General features: G+C 38.3%; 3 protein-coding genes across 3 annotated transcripts; 2 read left to right on the forward strand and 1 right to left on the reverse strand.

Moving 5' to 3' along the window:
• The first annotated feature begins 708 nt into the window (after positions 1 to 708).
• LOC135465971 (uncharacterized) lies at positions 709 to 2,391 on the forward strand. The gene has a single exon (XM_064743391.1). The coding sequence runs from the start codon at positions 709 to 711 to the stop codon at positions 2,389 to 2,391; it is 1,683 nt and encodes a 560-aa protein (XP_064599461.1).
• A 1,770-nt stretch (positions 2,392 to 4,161) lies between these two features.
• LOC135469215 (guided entry of tail-anchored proteins factor CAMLG-like) lies at positions 4,162 to 10,434 on the reverse strand. The gene is made up of 5 exons (XM_064747795.1): positions 10,335 to 10,434; positions 7,761 to 7,889; positions 6,941 to 7,413; positions 4,771 to 4,836; positions 4,162 to 4,335 (listed from the first exon to the last, which is right to left on the reverse strand). Exons 1-5 carry the CDS (start codon positions 10,432 to 10,434, stop codon positions 4,162 to 4,164), a joined length of 942 nt encoding a protein of 313 aa, XP_064603865.1.
• Positions 10,435 to 10,657: 223 nt separating this feature from the next.
• On the forward strand, positions 10,658 to 18,795 carry LOC135482243 (solute carrier family 25 member 16-like). Its single transcript, XM_064762121.1, has 8 exons — positions 10,658 to 11,322; positions 12,079 to 12,171; positions 13,229 to 13,362; positions 13,594 to 13,657; positions 13,802 to 13,990; positions 17,239 to 17,401; positions 17,820 to 17,891; positions 18,560 to 18,795. The coding sequence occupies exons 1-8, from the start codon at positions 11,250 to 11,252 to the stop codon at positions 18,729 to 18,731; spliced, it is 960 nt and encodes a 319-aa protein (XP_064618191.1). The 5' UTR covers positions 10,658 to 11,249; the 3' UTR covers positions 18,732 to 18,795.
• Positions 18,796 to 20,511: the final 1,716 nt, after the last annotated feature.

Raw genomic sequence — 20,511 nt, forward strand, 5'->3', positions numbered from 1 at the left:
ATTTCCATGATTACACATTATGTATTGGGCATATAAAGTTAACTGTTATGGGCAAAAACTTTTCTGAGCCCACTCACGACTTCACTTACATGCAGTAGCAATGAGGAGAGATAAATGTCCCAAATCTATTTTTTGTCACTTGTTGATCAAAAATACACCGCTTTGGAACTAAGAACAATGAACCAAATTTGAAAGTTAACAGTTTCTGAATCATCTGTAATTTTTGGTGAGAAAAAAAAAAAGAAACGGAGCACCTTGGAATGAAAATTGGCACTGGTACTAGAAGGTCTTTCCTGGAATGTGGTAGGTGGCATGCTTCAGTCCCCGTCATACACAATATTTCATGCTCGACTAGATTTTTCCACACAAATGACAGTGTATAAGTGTTACTTTCTGGGGAAACATTATGTACTATTATAGTCATGAACTTGGCAGAAAGGTGAAAAATTTTATCTATTATTCCTTCTCACATGAAGTTATAGAATAGGCTGAATAATATTTCATCATCTGGTATCCTGATAACACAGAATAACACTGCAGAATATAATATTGACCACAATTTTCACAATCAGGCTGAATAAAATTCATGTTTGCCAGATCACTTGTACAGTATATCAGATCATTATATACAGAAAGAAAGAAATAACACAGCAATATCATGACATTTCAAAGTTAAGAAACTCCCTGGGATTGATTGAGTCATTACTTATGGATAACAATTCCTGGATTTATTTTGTACGTGACATTTCCCAGCTGCAGGAGAAACTAAGGTCGACCCTAAGTGATCATCACTACAAATCATTGCGACAGGCACAAACAAACAGCAACCAACGGCTTAACCAGAAAATTAAAGGATCTCAAAAAAGAAAGTTTGAACTTCTGTCTAAGCACACTAACAGAGAGAGTACTCAACGGCCCACTGGTCACAATAGCAAAACCGTCATCAATCTAAGCAGCCGGACCCTCGCACCCAATGAAGCGACATTACTGGCTAAGGGTTTGAACTACATTCCTACCCAGAACAAAATCCCTAGAGATGATTTTGTGTCAGCTATAGAAAAAGGTCTTCAACAACTCACCCCTGGAGGTAATGTTGATTACATCCGACACCAAATCAGCGACATTCTCATTAAAGCACCCAAGCAAAAACCAAATATCACCCAAGAAGAAAGAACGGCCATCAAGAACCTATGCTCCGATAACACCATCACCATCGCCCCTGCAGACAAAGGAAGAGCCGCAGTTATACTTGAAAAGAACAAATTCAACCAACTAGTCAACGACATGCTCAACAACACGACATACAGGCAAATAACCAAAGACCCCACACCGAAACTAGAAAGAGAATTTAGGGCAAAACTCAAAGCCCTGCAGAACAGCAATGAAATCGACATCCAACTGTACCGAAAGCTCAACACAACGCACCCCAGAGCACCTTACGCCAGGGCAACCATCAAAGTTCACAAGAACCCAATCAAAGCCCGACTCCTGATCTGCTCCAGAGGCACTGTCCACTACTACACGGCACAGTACCTCACCAAACTCCTAACACCTCTGGGCAAAACTTCCAAATCTTACGTCAAAGACTCAGCAGAATTTTGTAACAAAATTAAAGACATTCTAGGCACAGCCCAACTGATCAGTTACGATGTCATCGACCTATTTACCAATATCCCCAGAGAAGAATCCCTAGACATCATACGACAGAAGCTGAACAGCGGACAACACCCTCTCAACACAGCCATGAAACCTGACAGCATAATCAGCCTTCTGGACTCGTGTATGCATTCCACCTATTTCACGTGGGGGGATGACATATATAAACAACTCCACGGTTTACCGATGGGATCCCCCCTATCACCACTTATCTCCGAAATACACATGACAGAATTTGAGAACAAAGCCTTAGCTGCAAGCCCCATCAAACCGATGTGTTGGTTCCGTAAGGTAGATGACACATTCGTAGCACTAACCAAGACTGACAACCCCCAGTCCCTACTTGACCACCTCAACACCCAGAACAACAGGATACAGTTCACCATGGAACAAGAATGCAACAAAACCATACCGTTTCTGGATGTACTTATTAGCAAGAGGAACGACAAACTCCTCACTTCAGTATACCGCAAACCCACACACTCAGACCAATACATGAATTACCATTCCAACCAACCTAATCGGATCAAGAGAGGAATAATATCTACCCTAACAAAACGAGCCCTACAGATATCCAGCATCAACCTCTCAGAAGAAATAAATCACCTCAAAACAGCCTTCACCACCCAAAACCAATATCCCCCACAATTAGTAGAGAGAAAGATCAGCAAAACCCTCAATCCGGTTAACAAGACCAGAGCAACGAGACCCGACCACCCCAATATATATATATAACCATTCCGTATATAGGCACCCCAAGCTACCAGATAAGAAGACTCCTGCACAACAAACTGAACATGCAAACAACGTTTACCTCCGCCTCTAACCTTAAAACCGTACTCAAAGCCAATGGAAAGAAACAGCCCACCCATAGGGAAGAACCCAAAGGATCTGTGTACTGCATTAATTGTGATTGTCAACAGCAATACATTGGAGAAACCGGTAGACCACTCAATATCAGAATTGCAGAACACAAGGCCTCAGTAGAAAAATTAGATGGAAAATCAGCCCTCAGTGACCACATCAGAGCCCATCCAGAACCCCAACTCCAATGGAACACAGTTCATACCCTACAAAACAACCAGTCAGACTATAAAAGAAGGAAACTGCTGGAAGCCATCATGATCCGACGACATAATCCACAGCTTAACCGAGACAGCGGGTACTACCTACCGAGCGCCTACAGTGACCTCATCAGATTAGACAGTGACCGCCTTAAACCCTGAAGCCATTAACCGTGAAGTTATTATCTATGTTACATTGCTGCCTGTTGTTGTCACCACTCACTCTCTTGCTGTATATATGTTGTCTTGTATCGCTGTATGTTCATATGGTTTGATAACGATGTAAGAACCTACATCGAAACGTCACCAACACAATAAATCCAGGAATTGTTATCCATAAGTAATGCCTCTGTCAATCTATACTATCCCAATTCCTAAATGCCTCTGAAAGAAGCTCCCTGGGATTGACTCAAAGTTTTGATCACCTTATCTCTGGCAGGGGCATAGTGCCCTTTTTATGGCAGTGTCTATGGCATCTCCACAAAGAACATTCCTGCGAACACCAACAAAAGGATGGCAACTTTGAGGGCTATTCCACACAACAGCTGTTCCGGATAATCCCAATAAGACTCCCCTGATAATCCTTGTCCAAAAACTTTCCCTAACTTTAAGTGCACTGCTATCAGTCAAACTTTAACATGAGGGAAATTTATTTATACATGTCCTTGCAAATTGTAATTTAATATGCAACAAAGATATGTAAGTGTTTTTCTTTCTCACTAGCAACTGGTGCCTTCAGGTTGAACAAAATTCTTACCTGTTTGCCAAATACCGGATTTGCAAAGGTTTTATAAGCTTTCTGGTTTATTTTTGATAAGAAGGAAAACAGTCATATTTACCTACAACTTCTACATACAGTATGTTGAGTTTGACCATGACAGCACACTTGTGTTCAAAAAATTGAATGTACTGGAATATCAGATTTGTACTCAATACATAAAGTACTGTACTTGACCTAACACTTCAAGTGCCATTTTACAGTCAAACAAAGGTCCTAAAATATTTTTTGGTGCTGAACCTTAATATTTTCCAGTAGGATATCATTCTACTCAAACAAACCTTTAAACTGCATGTACTTTCTAAGACCAAAAGAACTCTCAGACCCAAGCCAAATTAGTCATTTTATTTTTTTTTGTCATGAACAAATTTTAGGTCATATACAGTAATTAAGCAATAGGCTCCATTATACATCCAAATTTAGAACAAACCCCTTACAAACACAACTGATCTTTCCTGTCTACAACTTGATATGGGTCCTGACAAAATAGCACCACAGAAAAGTAAAACACTGTATGAAACAACAACACTTACAAAGTCTTTAAAAAAAGAAAGCTTTGCTATAAAGAAACCTTAAAGCCTGTATATAAAAAAAAACAATAAATATAAAGCTAAAAGAAAGCTCTAAAACATTAACAAGAAAAAAAATAGGACGTGACGTTGACTATGACGCCAGCAAATGGCAGGTGATGAAAGTGAAGAAGTAGACCATCAGGTCCTCAAACACGGTTGTAGCAATGCCCATCACCCTGTTATATGTGGTGATCAGCTCTGGTTTGATTCCACACAACAATAGGGCACCTGCCATCAGGTTGTTCTTGTGAGGCAACACAACAGTCTGCAAATCAGAAGTGAAAAACAAACACTGTGTGTTTCACTTTCTAACCGATTTCCAAGACTACAATACAACAAACACAAAATACCAAAATTCAATTTATATAAAGATCGTTACAGGCAGACATGTAACTTCAGCAATGGGAGACTTGAGGACGAGCTACGCAGAAGGTCCAAATGACAGTAGAATGCATTGTTTTCTTCTGACATTGCAGTGCGTGTGTATTTCATATGTTTTATGAGCACACGTACACCGATAATTGCGACGTAATAGTGGAAAGAACAAATGTGTATACAGCTTGGAACCGTCTTGATACATGTGGGAAGGAGTTTTACGAGTATACCATTAAAATAAAATGATTTGAAATACACAGAGACACAAACAGAGCCTCAATGAGCGTTTTTAACTGGGGATCAGTATCAGTACAGAGGTACTTACCTGTAAAAGATGCCTCTGTTGTGTGAAGAGAGCGGCCTCAATTGCCAGAAACAGGACAGTGGCAGACTACAATAGACGAACAATTCTAATAATAGGATTTAATCAAATTCATTCTGCCTTCGAATTTTTCACTTACACAATGGTAGTCATATTTTACGTCTGTGCCCAGGGTAACCTTTGGCAAGTTACTGACCAACTTTGTGATACACAAAGAGTCTGTATTTGTACATCATAACGGTGGATTTATACACCGCCCAAACAGCCATACAAGCATAGCATGATTGCCACTCCCGGGACTGAACGTGCCCCTCCTGTGTCCTGGGAATTCATTTCTTAACCATTCTGCACAAATCTGCTCTCTTTGGTTTAAAATACTTTACCACGGGTTCATAGACTTCGACCTTAACTACTGGTTAACTGTAGTTAGATTTAAATGCTGAATACGCAGTTTAAAAACTCAAAAGTGTAAGCTAGAAGAAAAACTGAATACATTTCAGTAAAAATCAATTTTGAAAAAGACACTCCTTGTGAAATATGTGGAGCGCAGGACGTCTGTATCAATTCTGTGTGAAAGGTTTGTTCTGACTACATATCTGCGCCATGCATTCCCACCAACACGACAATCATCCCATCATAATCTCTGCTACTGCTTTCTTCTATGTAATCTGGGGGACATCACCCTTTAGAAACCCCCAAACCATACATTAACTTCCCTACCTGATCACAGAGAAGTATACTACCATGTCTTTTACTCTCTGTCACATATATCCACAATCCATGTACAGATACCGGGCTCTAACATTTTATAAGCTATATGTTTTCTTTGTTTTAAAAGTATCCGGTTTTATCCCATCTGAAGGAAAAATTTGTACAGAGAATTCTCATCTATATATACTGTTTTAATAGTTTTGTTTGATTGATGTTAACAAGGAAATAGTGTTCATTAAAATATTAATCATTAAATTACATTTGATACTCTTTGTTTTTGTATTACGTCACCCATATAGATAGTTGACGGGATTGAACCCAGATCTCACTGCTCTGAAGCAGAAACTCTACCAACTGAGTACCAAGGCATAATTCATAAGTTTAATGTGGTGGGACATAGAAAATTAATATTACTCTTCGATTACTTTACTAGGTCATGACGTTCCACTTCACTCTGTCAAAAGTATCAGCTTGACAGGATTTTGGTTATATTGTCACATGTTTGCCCCTTCTGTACAGGATCTGAAAAAATGCTAGCACAAACTGTTGACATAAACTGTACTCATAAAAATGCTTAACTAATGCTTACTTGTTAGTTTTATTGGGTGACATAATTTAGTGCTGCATTCTGATATTCTGATCAATGTTGAGGAAGATTAATTGTGATCAATCATTTGATCAGGATTCTACAATTTGTTTTTCCCTTCTGCAACGCGCCCCCCCCCCCCTCAAACATACCTACCCTCTTTAGTTATAAAGGGCTTCTAACCTCAAGCAAACAATACTTCAATTTTGGCGTAGGGTAGTTAGATATTTAAAAAAACTCAATATGGCACCAATACAGGGCAGTTAAATCTGGAAAAAAAAAATCAAAACGACCTTGAAAAAAACTCAATGATAGAGTAGTTAACATTTTGACGTCTATGAGCCCCTGTTAACATGTTGAAAATGGTTAAAATTATTACTGTCATGTACCTGAAGCCTGACATGATACTCCCTATTTGTTGGCCTTCATTTCTCTGTTGCAGACAAAGAACAAGTATGTCTGCAGAAACACAAGCAATGCTCTATCGCCCGCCACTCAGTGCTGAACACCGGCAGCATGGACATAACAACCCAGCTCATTGTCTGTCCTCTGGAGTATGTCTCATGAATAGATAGCTCATCAGTTAGATAGTTGGATATATCTAAATGAAAATATTAAATTCTGTCATGGAATAGGAGAGCAAAGACACTAAGGCCTTGTCATTTATGGAGAGTATTTGAGGTACAAGGAAACTACTGAAATCTTTGCCTAAGTTATATTGGCTAAAGACAGACTTCAGTGTATGGCATTTCACTGCTTTCTTGAATTAAAACATAAAGGACTTGCACGTCAATATCTACATGTCCATCGAGAAATTCATGGGGAAGACTTGGAATATTTTTATTTACCAATCAGTGGAGACCTTCTCCAACTTACCTGTAACACCAAATACCCAAGAAAGGTTGGAAGAAGCCACCTTGAGAGCACTGCACCCAGCACACAGCTGACTAGCCTGGTGACTTCAATCTGCCGGATGATGTCAGCGGAGTTAGTGGATTCTTCAGCAGAATGTTGACTGGACTCATCCAGGTCTGAGCTTTGCTTGACGGATGTAGGAATACGCCGACTTCGGACACCTGTATTACAGTCTGTACTAGATGACCTGGCATAGTTTACTGGACCAGAACCTTGTCTTCCACTTCTCTCCTCTCTGATGTTTCTAATCGGATTAGAATCACTGAAAACATCTCCATCTCCCTGCACCTTTTCCTGCTCATTGTGTTTAACAATGTCTTCATTGTCCCGTTTCCCTCCTGACAAGTCCTTGTTGATGTCTGTCTTCTCTAAGTATTGAGACTTTTCTGGGTCTCTGTCGTTTTTTTCTTCCCTGTCCAAAGCCACTTCAGCATCTGGAAAACCAAATCACACAGTCAGTATCAAGAAAAAAATTTCTTAAAATCTGAAACCTACAGTTATAAATATTGGAATAGGAATTAAAAACACATTATGTGATAATTTAGCACTATAAAGCTTAGAATCAGCCTTCATAAGAATTGTGCCCATTTGATGCATGTACACGTATTGTACTTACATATCTGGAAAAAAAATGTACTGATGGTTAATACCAAAGTCATGGTGACAGCAAATGAGGAAACTAAAGCAATGTTTTTATATGATGAAAGGATGATAAATTCATTATGAACTCAATCAAGATATGATTCATGCACACCAATTTGCTTCCTTTGCATACACATACCACTTTCATTCCTAAGTCCACGAGCAAAGCGTTTTAAACGGTCCTCTGAGTTTTCCAAGATTTTCCGGCGCCGTGCCTCTGCTCTCCTCTCCACTTCTGCCTGATCTCTTATCTCATCCACTACCTCATCTACATGAGCAACAATTTTGAGTATTTAAGTAAATGAAATGATCAAACAAGAACAGAATGACACTACATGAAAATAATGTTGCTAAAACTAGTATTTTTTTTCTCAATGAGAATGGTGCTACTAATTTTAACCTTAAACAATATCAAGTCTTTGATTCACAAAGTTGGGCACAAAGCAAAAAATGTCAGTAAAACTTTTCATCAAATAGACAACAGCTCCTCATTTATATGTCCTGACAAATGATCGTTCCCATGCAATAGCATGCATAAACTTTGCCACGTATGAATTAAGAATTAATTTATTTGATTCAAAATTGACCAGAGTGCTATACTCAAGAACATATCACTTATATGATGGCAACCAACATTATGGAGGAAGGAAATCAGCAGCGCCTGAGAGGAAACCCACATCTATCTGCTGACAGGTGCTGTCACAGATTCCCACGTACAGCCCAAGTTGAAGACAGCATGATCTTAACTTGAACTCACAGCGACTGCACTGATGAAAGGCTGATGAGTCACTGAGCGCCAGGACACCAACCACCAGCCCCATCCATGTATGGCAATAAATCATGCGTAATCATTTCTGAATAAGCAACCACCTTTTGTGACATTTAGTGTTCAGTGCCTGAAATCTGAACAATTAGTAGAGAAACACTGGCTGATGCAGAAAATTCAGAATGCAGCATCCAAATAAGACAAGCTCAATCAACTTATCCAGAGCAGAGTGTCAGCAACATCTACACTCTCCTATAGTAAGAGCACAGGCCCAATTTTTTTGGACAGAACCAATGCTCTCTGACTATACAGCAAAGCAAAGAAGAATGGAAAGAAAATATTACAATCCACTGTTCAGTGTCACTCCTCATTGCACAGCAGGAATTAACTATCCTACACAAATTGAATGACACACAGGTCTACACACAAATCAACTGTCAGCATCACAGTTATCCTGACATGTATCTAAGGACAACAACTGACCCTGGTATTACCAGTTATGAACTACCTTTCTCACAGCTTCATTATTATTTAATAGAGTTGAACAATGTTGGGGAAAAGAAACACAGTGAATTCACATAGAAGTTGAAGATGACAGTTAATATCAATAACAATGCACCTGGAATATCATTTCTGCTACCTCACATTTGGTATATCCTTGGGAATCAAAAAATAATGAACCAAATGGCATGAAGTATTCACCACAAATTCTCTAGATCAGGAGCAAGTGGACTTTAAAGTCAAAAATTGTAAGGCAAACTCTTTCATACCAGAATATGGCAGGCCAGGCTGAACTAAAATTTAAAAGGGTGCTGATTGGCCTACTTGGCTTGACCCATCTTGACATGGTCCAGGTTGAAACAATCAAAAGATTTAGGTGGCTTGCCTAACGTGGTTACAAGTATGTCATTTTGTCTGCAGATAGGTGTGGCAAGAAACTAAAACAATGCATACTGCATGTCTCATCCAGGAAGTTCTTGATGAACAGAAATTTATTTTACATATTTATTTCATTGGAGGTTTATGTCGTAATGAAGAATATTTCACTTATAAGACTGCGATCAGCATTATGGTGGGAGGAAACCATGCTGGGGAAACCCACAAGTTGCTGGCAAGCCTTCCCACGTAAGACCAAAGGAAATCTGCAGAAATTTATCTTTTTTTAATGTACTGGTACTTTTTTTTTTAATCTACTTTCAATTTGCATTTGTTTGTTTCGTTTTCCCACTTTTTACTTTTCATTAAAACAAACAGTTCAGTTTTATGCTCCTGTCAGCAACTCAGCACCCATGTTGCTTTCAGTTTAGTCTGCCTGGCCCACCCAATTCTCCAATGGAAGCTTTGGCATACAATTTTGACTTTGACGCCAAATTATTACCGATATAGAGGGACATAGAGATGTTACAGTGAATAATTGGCGCCATTTAACTCGTGTGTTGTTCTTTCCTCTCCAAGACCTAAAGATTGTACATCAGGCAGAAGAGATTATGTTCTGGGCTAATGTCAGACATATCTTTGTTGACATTTAGCTGCCGTATAAAACTTTCAACTTTACTAAGAGCCTCCGAGAGCTATAAATAACACAATGATAAAATCCTTTGATGAATAACTAGTACATTAACCTAACAGAGTTAGAGTAGACTTTACTTTAGTAGCTACATGTATCAGAAGGCCTACAGCAGAGTGCATACATTCCCTATATTATTATGAAAAATAATTAAGTGAAGAAAATGACAATGTAATGACTGAGTCTTTCAGGTCCGATTTCAGTGTCAACGGTTATCAATGTCTATAAGACGTTAGAAACAATTGCCAAATGTCGTTCTGGTTATCACTATTATGAGCTGGTCACACATGTACATGCAGATCAATGCTGAGCCAGTCACTACCTGCACATGAAAAGGAGTGAATGTCGTCTTTATTCACACTATTGCACAAACCACTGACCTCTGACACTGTCATTTTCAAGACGACCAGTCAAACGCTTCAGACGATCTTCAGAATTCTCCAAGATTTTCCTTCTACGTGCTTCAGCTCGTGTTGCCATTTTAGATCTTTCTGCTAAATTACTGACTGTTTCGTATTAAAATATATTTTATTATGGGCAAAAAGACACCTAGAGAAAAATATTTCATCGCAGTTTTGGCATACTAGATTTATTTGTGTTAAAAGGTGCAACTTGCTTTTCCCTGGCGATGATCAACATAAAAGTGTCAGTCCGAACTTGCGGCTGTTATTAACGAAAAATAGCTTTGTGTGGTCAAAAGTTGTGGAAGCTCAAGTCAAGGGCAAGTCGAGAATCAACAGTAATCACCTGTGACGATGAATGATTGGGTTTCAGGGGCTAAACCAATAGCCTTGAACCCTCTTCAAAGACCAAGATATATCTCTTACTTGACAGTCGATAGAAAACGTCCAATTCCTTGGTCCTGATCTGGAATGATGCGCACGATTCCCTGATATGTTGTTGTTGTTATGAGTCACTCGGCTGATCTGTTGATCACAACATTGGAAAAGTTTAGCAGTTTGTATGGCTGGACATCATATATAGTTTGATTCATTAATTGATTATGTGAAAATGCTTTTGTTTTTGTTTTTTGACAACGCCAGAAAAGTTTAAACCAAAATTTATGACCTCGGGGACGTGTGTGCGAACAGGTGACATTTAAAACCATGCGGTGAACAGTAGTCAGATAAATTTTATGACAATTGCAGTGCAAGAAACTAATGCCATTCCAAAACCTTATCAAGGATTTGCATATACCTGCAGAAGTTTCAGACATCAAGTGAAAGAATGCAAGTGAGGAGCATGTGGCTTTCCCTTGCTGGCATATTATTCCAGTTTTAAAGTGTAGCTGAACCATGAAGCGAGAAGTCGAACCCAGTGGCTCCAAACAGTCACCAGAAGCTCTGCTTAAACTCTTCATCTCCGGAGGTAACAGTTGAACAAATTGTTTTAACTCACCAAAATTGTATATGAATAATGTTTCAGATATATGGATCTGATTTCATACAAATATGTTGCAAGGTTGGGCTCTTGTAAAGACTAGGTTGTTGTGTTTACATGTAGCTTTCTGTGTTACTAATGTCAATTCATTCATGGTTTCCAGAAAGAGGATGGCCAAAAATGAAGGAGACCCTTTTCAGATGTATCCCAGCATGTGACACACACACATGCGCATTCATCCCTTACCATGTGAACACATCTAAGTACCACACGCTGTCACAATTACTCAAATAATCAAGTGGTATAAGTATCCATCTATGGACCCAACACTCTGTCTGATGGAAGTTTGAATCCAGAGCTTTTCACAAAAGATAACATTGAAGTATGTATGAGCTGCAACCAGGTGAGCGCAGAACACTCATGGATGACAGTATCATGGGAGAGAGAATAGTGAGAACATCATACATGTACTTACGCTGTTTTTTATTGTAAATCAAACATCTCCCCACTCATTTTTAACCAGTGAAAAATCAGCAAAGATGTGATCATTGGGAAAAAAAATGATGCGGAAAACAACCCGTATATTCAACAACCTAGTCTGCTAGTCCCCAATGCTATTCTGTCCATGAATTTTGTTATATCAAAATGTGAACATTTAGTATGAACAAACATGTCAATTGCAGTGGTGTTCAGTAAAGTATGTTCTGACTATAAATCATTATGGGATACGTATTGGTGTTTTAGGTGTTGCTGGATGTTGCGCAAAGACAACTGTTGCTCCTCTTGATCGAGTCAAGCTTTTACTTCAGGCCCACAATCAGCATTATAAGCATTTAGGTAACGCTTTGACTGTTGATGTGTAATATGGTAACATGACAAAGGAAATCTGAATATTATGCTCGAAATCCTTGTGTGCTATGAATTGGCATCTGGTTTCCTTGTAGTGACCTCATATCTTACCAGTGGGCCATGCCTCCTGTACACTGAATTTTGTGAGCAGTACTCCAGTTAAATGCCCTCAAAAGATTTTCTACATGAAAAAAGAAGAAGTAAATTTCACTTATATACCAGTACATTTCAGATGTATCATTTTTATGAGCCCCTGACATTAGGCAGAGTGTATTATGTTATAGTGATTTTGTCCGTTTGTCTGTCTGTTCGTCCATATTCATGTCCTGGCTATATCTCAAACTGGTTTCTATGGAGAGTATTACTTTTTAGTGGATACATAGATACACAGATGAAAGTGTGTCACAACTCACATTTGTTCATTTCTGCGGTTGTCATGGTAACCCCATAGCCATTTTCCTTATACATGTAAAATGTATACTATATAAATAGATGATTTCATGTCCGGGCTATGTCTCCTGTTGTTTTCCATGGAGAATTTTGCTTTTTGATGGATACATAGATACACAGATGACAATGTTTAGCAACTTTGCACTTGTTCATTTCTGCGGTTGTCATGGTAACCACATTGCCATTTTCGTTATAAATACTATCTAAATAGATTGTATGATCTCGTGCTTATGCTGGTCAACTGACCATCACATAAGTTCTTGATTTGAAAATAGATGAAAGATGCAAATGTGAAAGTTTAATTCATAGAAAAAAATTCTAGCTAATGTCTCTTTTTTGGCAGTCATGTTGTAGCAGTTTTCATTCTTCTGAAACTACAGTTAAAATTGATTTTCCTTTTTGAAAGTGAGCTGCATTGGTTTGACTGTCCATGCAAATTAGAGCATCAGCAGTAACAGTGTATGGATGAGACTGTAAACACTATTTCATTATGTGTAATGATCAAAACCATTGGACACAAAGGCATTTGTAACTACACATGTAGTTTTTTTGTTCTGCAAGACTCATGAAAACTACTGTATGGTATGATTTTCAGGTGTTCTGGCCACTCACAGGCACGTGGTGAAGAAAGAGGGCTTTCTGGGGTTGTACAAAGGCAATGGGGTTCAAATGATTCGGATATTTCCCTATGCTGCCATTCAGTATTTATCTTTTGAACAGTATAAAAGGGTAAGTACGGATCAAATATGAAATTTCACATTTGCACACTTTTCTTTCTATTGTAGATTTTGATGAGTTACCTTATCCATAACACTGCTTTATTTCTTAGTTACATAGTGTGACAAAGCAGTAGTCAGATAGATTATGTAATACCTTAATGAGTACACTTATGGGTGTTAAATGGATTTAAACATATTGGGCATATTTTTTTAGGTGCTTGCTGCTTTTTATTGTTTTCAGGTTTTCAAATCCATTTTTCCCGATCACAACCACTTAAATAAGCTGGCTTCCGGATCTATAGCAGGTAAACTACATTTCTAATACATACAGATTGTCTACTTGTATAGTATGTGCTTTTACAAAAATGTCAGTGTTTCATCCTTTGTATTCAGTCATGATTCATTTTGTCAGTTTTAGTGTAAAATTTTGATCATTTGTTGTCTTTTAGGACTGACAGCTGTTTTGTTTACCTATCCTCTGGATGTTATACGAACGAGGTTGGCCTTCCAGGTCAAAGGTGAACATGTGTACATAGGAATGTTGGATGCAGCTCGTACAATGGTCTCTATGGAGGGGGGAACACGGGCCTTGTACAGGGGCATGACCCCTACAATCATTGGAATGGCCCCCTATGCTGGTAGGCTTCTGTTTTTGTTTGCTACATAATGCTAACTGCTGTGGATTAAGTTAAATATTCTTGAGTACCACATAAAGTAATAATCAAGTAAATAAGTAATTTTAAACTGCAGTAAATGACCCAAACTTTCGCAAGTGAGTTACTATCATTTACTTTCCCATGATCTGAGTTGGGGGCAAGGTGGCAGAAGAAAGTGATTAGCACGCCGCCCATTTCATAACCCTGCATGGCACTTGTCAGCTCTAATTGCTAATCATCTCCACATGGGGTCAAGTCACTGACTGAGGTGTGCAGATCTCCGTACTAGTAGGCCTAAATGTACATCTCTAAATATACCCGTGAATGAAATCGAAGAAAGTATCAAGACAGGCGATGTCTATTACAAACCTTTAAACTCCCAACACTGGATCAAAGTATGACCATGCCAAACAAGGAATGTACACGCAAAATGTACACTGCAGACAAACCAGTTATTCAGGTAACTAGGCCTACGTGGAAGTCACCTCACATCGTTATCTGGTGAACAGTTGTCTCTGAGAGCCCCCATTATGCAACAAATATATGTACAAATGTATTCCGGCTAAAAACGAATTTCGCCAAGAAATGTCTATCATCAGTTTCAGTCCATCAGTCCATGTTTGTCAGTCTATGTGCACATTTTGTTTCTTTACAGTTGAAAGTGTCCTCCTATTACCAAAGAGTTCCTTTTCCTGGGTTTTTATATCAGGAACATACTCCACACAAGGTTTCCGAAAATTACCAAGATTTACTTTTACCCCTTTTCGGTAGCACTGTGTAGGAGTCTGGCATGTCAGGAGACAGGATTTGTTTGAGTTGCTATCATATTAGGAGTTTGCACAACACCGCCACTAGCTTTATAGCAAAGTAAAATGCTTTATATTAAAACAAAATGTATGTTTTATTATTTCCTGGGTACAGTTTTGCCCAGACGTGATTTATGTGCGGCCAGTGACAGATAAGATTATTGTTTTGCCTTTCACCAGCGAAAATCATGTGATCGATGGGTAGACATGTGGAAATTTTGTGTATAAAATCATTCTGTGTGACTAAAATTTCATCCGAGGGCACTTGATTAAATATTAAGTAAATTAAGTATTCGTTTTTATGAAGTATGAGCGGAAGTTGACAGTCTTTCAAATTACGAAAGAATGGACAAGAAACGTTCGGCTGCAGCGGTGCAAACGCGCATGTGTAGGTGTCGTTTTAATTGCAGTTTGACATTCTCATCTTGTCTGCTGGTAGATCTAGTTTGGATGTATTGTTCGTGGTGGGGTCAATTCTGCTACAGATTTGCACATGGAGAGCCCTGCTGTTGGAAAACGGATATTTGACGTGACACTCCATGTGTGTAAAGATGTTTCCACAGAATTTTCCCTCAAATCCCCATTCATCACAAAATGACGATAATGAAACAATCAACCTGTAGCGAAGTGCGTGTACTAAAACTGAGGAAAACATAGCCTATTGGTGCAAGTAGCATAGACTAACTGTTCAGTGAAGCGTGAGCTTGTTAATTACACTCTTGAACTGTCAGTATAATCCCCTGACCGCCCCTGATTCTCTCTCGTGGTGCTCGGTGAGTAACAACCACAATCAATGCAACCACTTTCCAAATTCCTGGGCGAAATTTACTGTATTCTTGGTAGATTTTTGTGTACTTCACTGGGCAGTCAGTCTATGCTCCTGCCACCAACGTGTTTTCCGCTATTTTAACCATGATGAATTTAGTACATAAAGGTTTGCATAAGGTTTACTTAACAAAAATGTGCACCTTGATTGTTTTATGATCACCATTTTATGATGAAAGGGAATTGGGGAGAAAACTCCCTGGAGATTGATCAGCATGAACATGGCCACCCAGTACCTTTGCACATGTGGAGTGGCATGTCAAATATCCGCAAATCCTTGTTTGTCAGTTACCAGCTGATGATCACTCAAACTGCGTTTAAAGCAACAACCTACAATTACAGGGCTCAAAATCTCCACGTGTCTATTATACTTGTTGATTTTTGCTGACAAAAGGCAAAAAAATAATCTTACGTCTCCCCAGCAACACCTGACCATATTTGCATATTGGTCATTATAAAACATGCACTTAATTTTGATATATAGCCAGTCAGTGTTGTGCGAACTTCTAATATACCAACAACACGGACAAATCCTCTCTAACTCCCAATACATGCCAGACTCGCACACAATGCTACCAAAAAGGGGTCATCAGAATTAAGGGTGATAGTTTTGGAAAAGTGTGTTTTCTGTGTTTAAATGGGGGGCTCCCGATTTCAAAACAAGAGTAACTCTTCTGCAATAGGAGGACAGTTTCGATCGCAACGAAACAAAATGTGCATTTAGACTGACATACTAAAAAATAGCAATTACTTTTACAGGGGAAGCTGATGACAGATATTTCTCAGTTAAATTTGTTTTTTGGTGTGGTCATGCTTTGAGACAGTGTTTGGGATTTAAAGGTTTGTAATAGACTTTGCCTGTCTTGATACTTTCTTCGATTTCATTCATGGGTATATTTAGAGATGTACATGTAGGCATACTAGTCGGGAGACCTGTACACCTCACTGTCAGGGACTTGACATTAGCTCGAGGATTAACAGCCACAGCTGTCAAGTGCTGTGCAGGGTAATGAAATAGTTTGGGGGGTAATTACTCACTTCTGTCATCATGTAAGAGTAAACGACAATAACTGATGTGTGAAACTTTAGATCATTTACCATACTTGTAAGTTTCTTATTGCTAAGTAAGTATCTCATTAATGTGTGTTGAATTCAAACTATTGAGTGGTATTTTATGGGTTAACTGGCTTAATTGACTTCACAGGGCTCGCTTTTAAATGTAAATATGAACCCAATTCTCCAGAGTTCAGATAAAAAATTTAAAAATCAGTATTTGCCTTAAGAAAGAAGATTTACCTTTACGCATGTTTGCTAGGTGTTTATTAAGGCATATTCTGAAGCCATTATTCTGTGTTTGCTGAAGGATACATTTTGTGAAGCAATGAAACTGGCCATTCCAAGCAATGTAGTTTTGTCTCAAAGATCAGATTATAAATGTGCATGAATTGCGCTGAAAGTAGTAGTGCAAAAAGGTTGAGGAATTAGGGTACAGGAATCCATCTGGATTCAGACAAACTTTGATGGAAAATTCCTTATTAAAGGAATTGAAGTTATCCATATCTTAATGAACTCTTTGAAAAAAAAAAATTTTTTTTTCAGGTCTTTCATTCTATGGCTTTGAAACATTGAAGAATCTGTGTTTAGAATATTTCCCCAGTGTGTTTGGAAAGCCATGTCCACAGAACACTGGAGGCTTGGTACTCATCATACCAGCTAAACTCTTATGTGGAGGTATTGCTGGAGCCTTTGCACAGACTATATCGTAAGTTTGAGTTTATATTATTGTTTCAGGTCTTTTATGAATTTTTTCATTTAATGCTATGAAATATAAATTGAGGTATTTCATTGGAGGTCCTGTCTTTTGTATTCTTTTTTTAACAAAGCTAAGTATGCCACCATTTAATTTACTTCAGCTGAACGGTTGGATCTTATTTCTAGAGTTTGAAAAAAATTTTACTGTTAAATGACACTAATCAGATGCAAATGGGTGAGTTAATGTAGTTGTGTTCAAAGTCATATTCATGTTTAAAAACATATATTCTGATCTTGATATTGTAACTGGTCGGTAGCATTTCTTTCCACTTAATTTCCAATTGCTCAAACCAATAGTCTTCATCCAAAGTTGAAATAGAGAAACACCAACAGTTTGATGAATTGATATGTGTTGTTTTTTTGTACAGCTACCCTATAGATGTGGTAAGGAGACGTCAGCAACTCTACAAGATGTTACCAGAATCTCACAAGTATGATGGGTATGTGTCTAGAGTGTTATTGTTGTTGTAGTTGTGTGTATTTCTTAACTACTTCTCAACCCCTCATCCCCTGCTGAAGAAGAGAAAGAAAAAAAAAATGATGTAATGAGTATACCAGACTTCTTCACAGTTCAGTGTAAGCTCAATGACTTATGGTCCTCTGACCAGTGCGGTCCTCTGAGTTCAAGTCCAGCTCGCGCTGTATCCTCACCAGTCTGCAAGCAAACCTGTGGGTTTCCCGTGGGCTTTACCTAGTTTCCCTCTCATCCTCCCCCATAATGCTGGCCGCTGTCATACAAATGAAATATTCAGGATTACGGCATTAAACTCCAATGAAATTAATAAATAAATCTAGTAAATCAAATCTACATTTCAGAAATCTTGAAAATTCCAGCTGGTTTGGGCAAGTTAATGTGGGTCTAATGGGGCTAAATGATGTGATTCAAAGGTAGTTACAAGGTTGAATATTCATCTTAAGCTATTATCGTAAAATCATCTCCCCCACCTTGTCTTGCATGAAACCTGCCTGAAGTGATGGTTCAGGATATTGTGAAAGTTACTCTAGTAAAACTTGAAATGTTGCAATTTTTGAATACATTCATGTTCATTGCCTTCATCTTTTAGCCAGTAATGACTGTATATGTATTTGTGTTGTCTCTTTGTTTTAGGGGGATGTGGAGAACATTGTATGTTATATACAGAGATGACGGCATCAGTAAAGGTCTTTTTAGGGGGCTGACGATCAACTATGTCCGTGTAATTCCAATGGTTTCTGTATCCTTCTGTGTATATGAAACGATGAAGCAGCTGTTAGGCCTGGACACTGGAGTTGACAGATGATGATAACTTCTAGGTTAATTGTAATTATTGGTTTACTATTTACATAAGATTTAATACTTGATATGTACGGTTATTTGATGGATGGATTTTCATAGTGAATTATTTGTTGAAGGGTGCTTAGATAATTTACCAGCATAGTGGAATGTGAACCAGTGTGTGTATTTAAACTTAGGCCTGTTGATGTCACATTTGCACTTACATGTATGATTAGCTCATTACAGGCCTCCTGGGTCTGTTTGTGAGTGTCAGTATTTTATACATTGATCTGTGTGAAGGAACATATTGTGGTATGGCATCCGCCTTTTCATCTTGTCCACATGTTACACCGTTATCTACAGAACTGTTTCACTTAGAGTTATAAAATTTTTGGACTTTTGTGTTTCTGTCTGCAAAGCAGCACCTTCATTTGACATCATCTACGTTGATTTACTGAGCCATATTAACTCTTCGAAACCCCTGAACTATCCTTCATAAATATGCATGATCCATGGTTTAATCAAATTTCACCTTAGTTATTGACAATGACAGAAATTCAAAACAACATGGGATGTGGCTGTAGTTAGAAGAATGCAATGTATAGAATAGATTTATTTCACACTTAACGTGGAAGTGCTAGTGAAAAAAATAACTCCCTACACATTGACATGTTTAGGGTTATTGAGGGGCTGGTCATTTTGAGGCAAAATAGACTTGATACAAAATCGTGGTGAAACGACGACAACAACATAGTCTACATCGATGGGCTGTTGGGCCTCTTTTGCTATTACCAGTATTGCCTGATGGCACGGTGACTTTCCGCTGCCGTTCTGTTTCAATAAAAGTGCATAGATCCCCTTCATAGCACTGCTTATTGCTGTTGTATAATGTTTGTGTCAAGGAAAAAATCAGTACCAAACGCACATGCTTTGCTTGGAGACAAGGAAATACACATATAAGGGACGATCAGTGATTGGCTGAAAATATCCGGGCAGAAATACATTGGTCCCAATGCCATTGGCTGTCGTAAGAGTAGGTTTCTTAAGACATTTATATGTACAGTAAAGCAAGGGTGATAACAAAGCCTGTATCAAGCATCAACCTTGATGACAGGAAGATGCAAAACAGAAGCCAAGTCCAAACCAGGCCCATGGCTTGAAAATTTATGCCACTTTTGTGATATTTTGTTTTTCCTCTTCAGTACTGTATTTGCAGAACTGCTTCATTGAAGAGATTGAAATAGAATGAGCATGTGTATTTTCAACAGCAAACCTGATAGCATTATCTGTCCAGATTTACGTGTAATAATTGAACTTTAGGCCCCCAATGAGGCTTTTTTGACAACTTTCTTGCATTTACATACAGAAGATGGCATTACACTTTTATTGATAGCAGATCTGAGTCTGTGTAGGATATAGTTTGATGTCATTATTGAAGTACATGACCCAGCTTTGAAAGTAAATGAAATTAAGTTCTGTTGTGTGACCACTACTAAAAACAGTACATATTTGCAAAACTCATTTGACCACCTGACAGTACTATTTGATCAGATTGAAATACTAATTTAATGTTGTTGTTTTTTCTCTCTCTTATCTTTATTTCTTTTAAAAAAGCAGCAAACATGTTTCCACCTACAGGTATATGAAATGCAGAATTTGAAACTATCTGGATTAAAACAAGTTGTCATGTGAGCTCTGTTGAGGATGTGTCATGCGAATGACTACTAGTTTGAACTACCACCAAACACTGACCATTTTCCCCCTCCTGTAATCCTTACATGTCATATAAGTGAATATTCTGAAGA

This window comes from Liolophura sinensis, chromosome 1 (assembly GCF_032854445.1).
Source record: "Liolophura sinensis isolate JHLJ2023 chromosome 1, CUHK_Ljap_v2, whole genome shotgun sequence".
NCBI lineage: Eukaryota > Metazoa > Mollusca > Polyplacophora > Chitonida > Chitonidae > Liolophura > Liolophura sinensis.

Excerpts from the sequence above, each read along its gene's own strand:
- LOC135465971 (XM_064743391.1), top strand. The coding sequence starts at position 709 with ATGGATAACAATTCCTGGATTTATTTTGTACGTGACATTTCCCAGCTG.
- LOC135469215 (XM_064747795.1), bottom strand. The coding sequence starts at position 10,434 with ATGGCAACACGAGCTGAAGCACGTAGAAGGAAAATCTTGGAGAATTCT. Across the intron at positions 7,890-10,334 it reads TGAAAATGACAGTGTCAGAG|ATGAGGTAGTGGATGAGATA; the intron begins GTCAGTGGTTTG and ends TTGCTCATGTAG. Across the intron at positions 4,336-4,770 it reads AACAGAGGCATCTTTTACAG|ACTGTTGTGTTGCCTCACAA; the intron begins GTAAGTACCTCT and ends TCTGATTTGCAG.
- LOC135482243 (XM_064762121.1), top strand. The coding sequence starts at position 11,250 with ATGAAGCGAGAAGTCGAACCCAGTGGCTCCAAACAGTCACCAGAAGCT. Across the intron at positions 13,363-13,593 it reads CTTTTGAACAGTATAAAAGG|GTTTTCAAATCCATTTTTCC; the intron begins GTAAGTACGGAT and ends TATTGTTTTCAG. Across the intron at positions 17,892-18,559 it reads GAATCTCACAAGTATGATGG|GGGGATGTGGAGAACATTGT; the intron begins GTATGTGTCTAG and ends TCTTTGTTTTAG.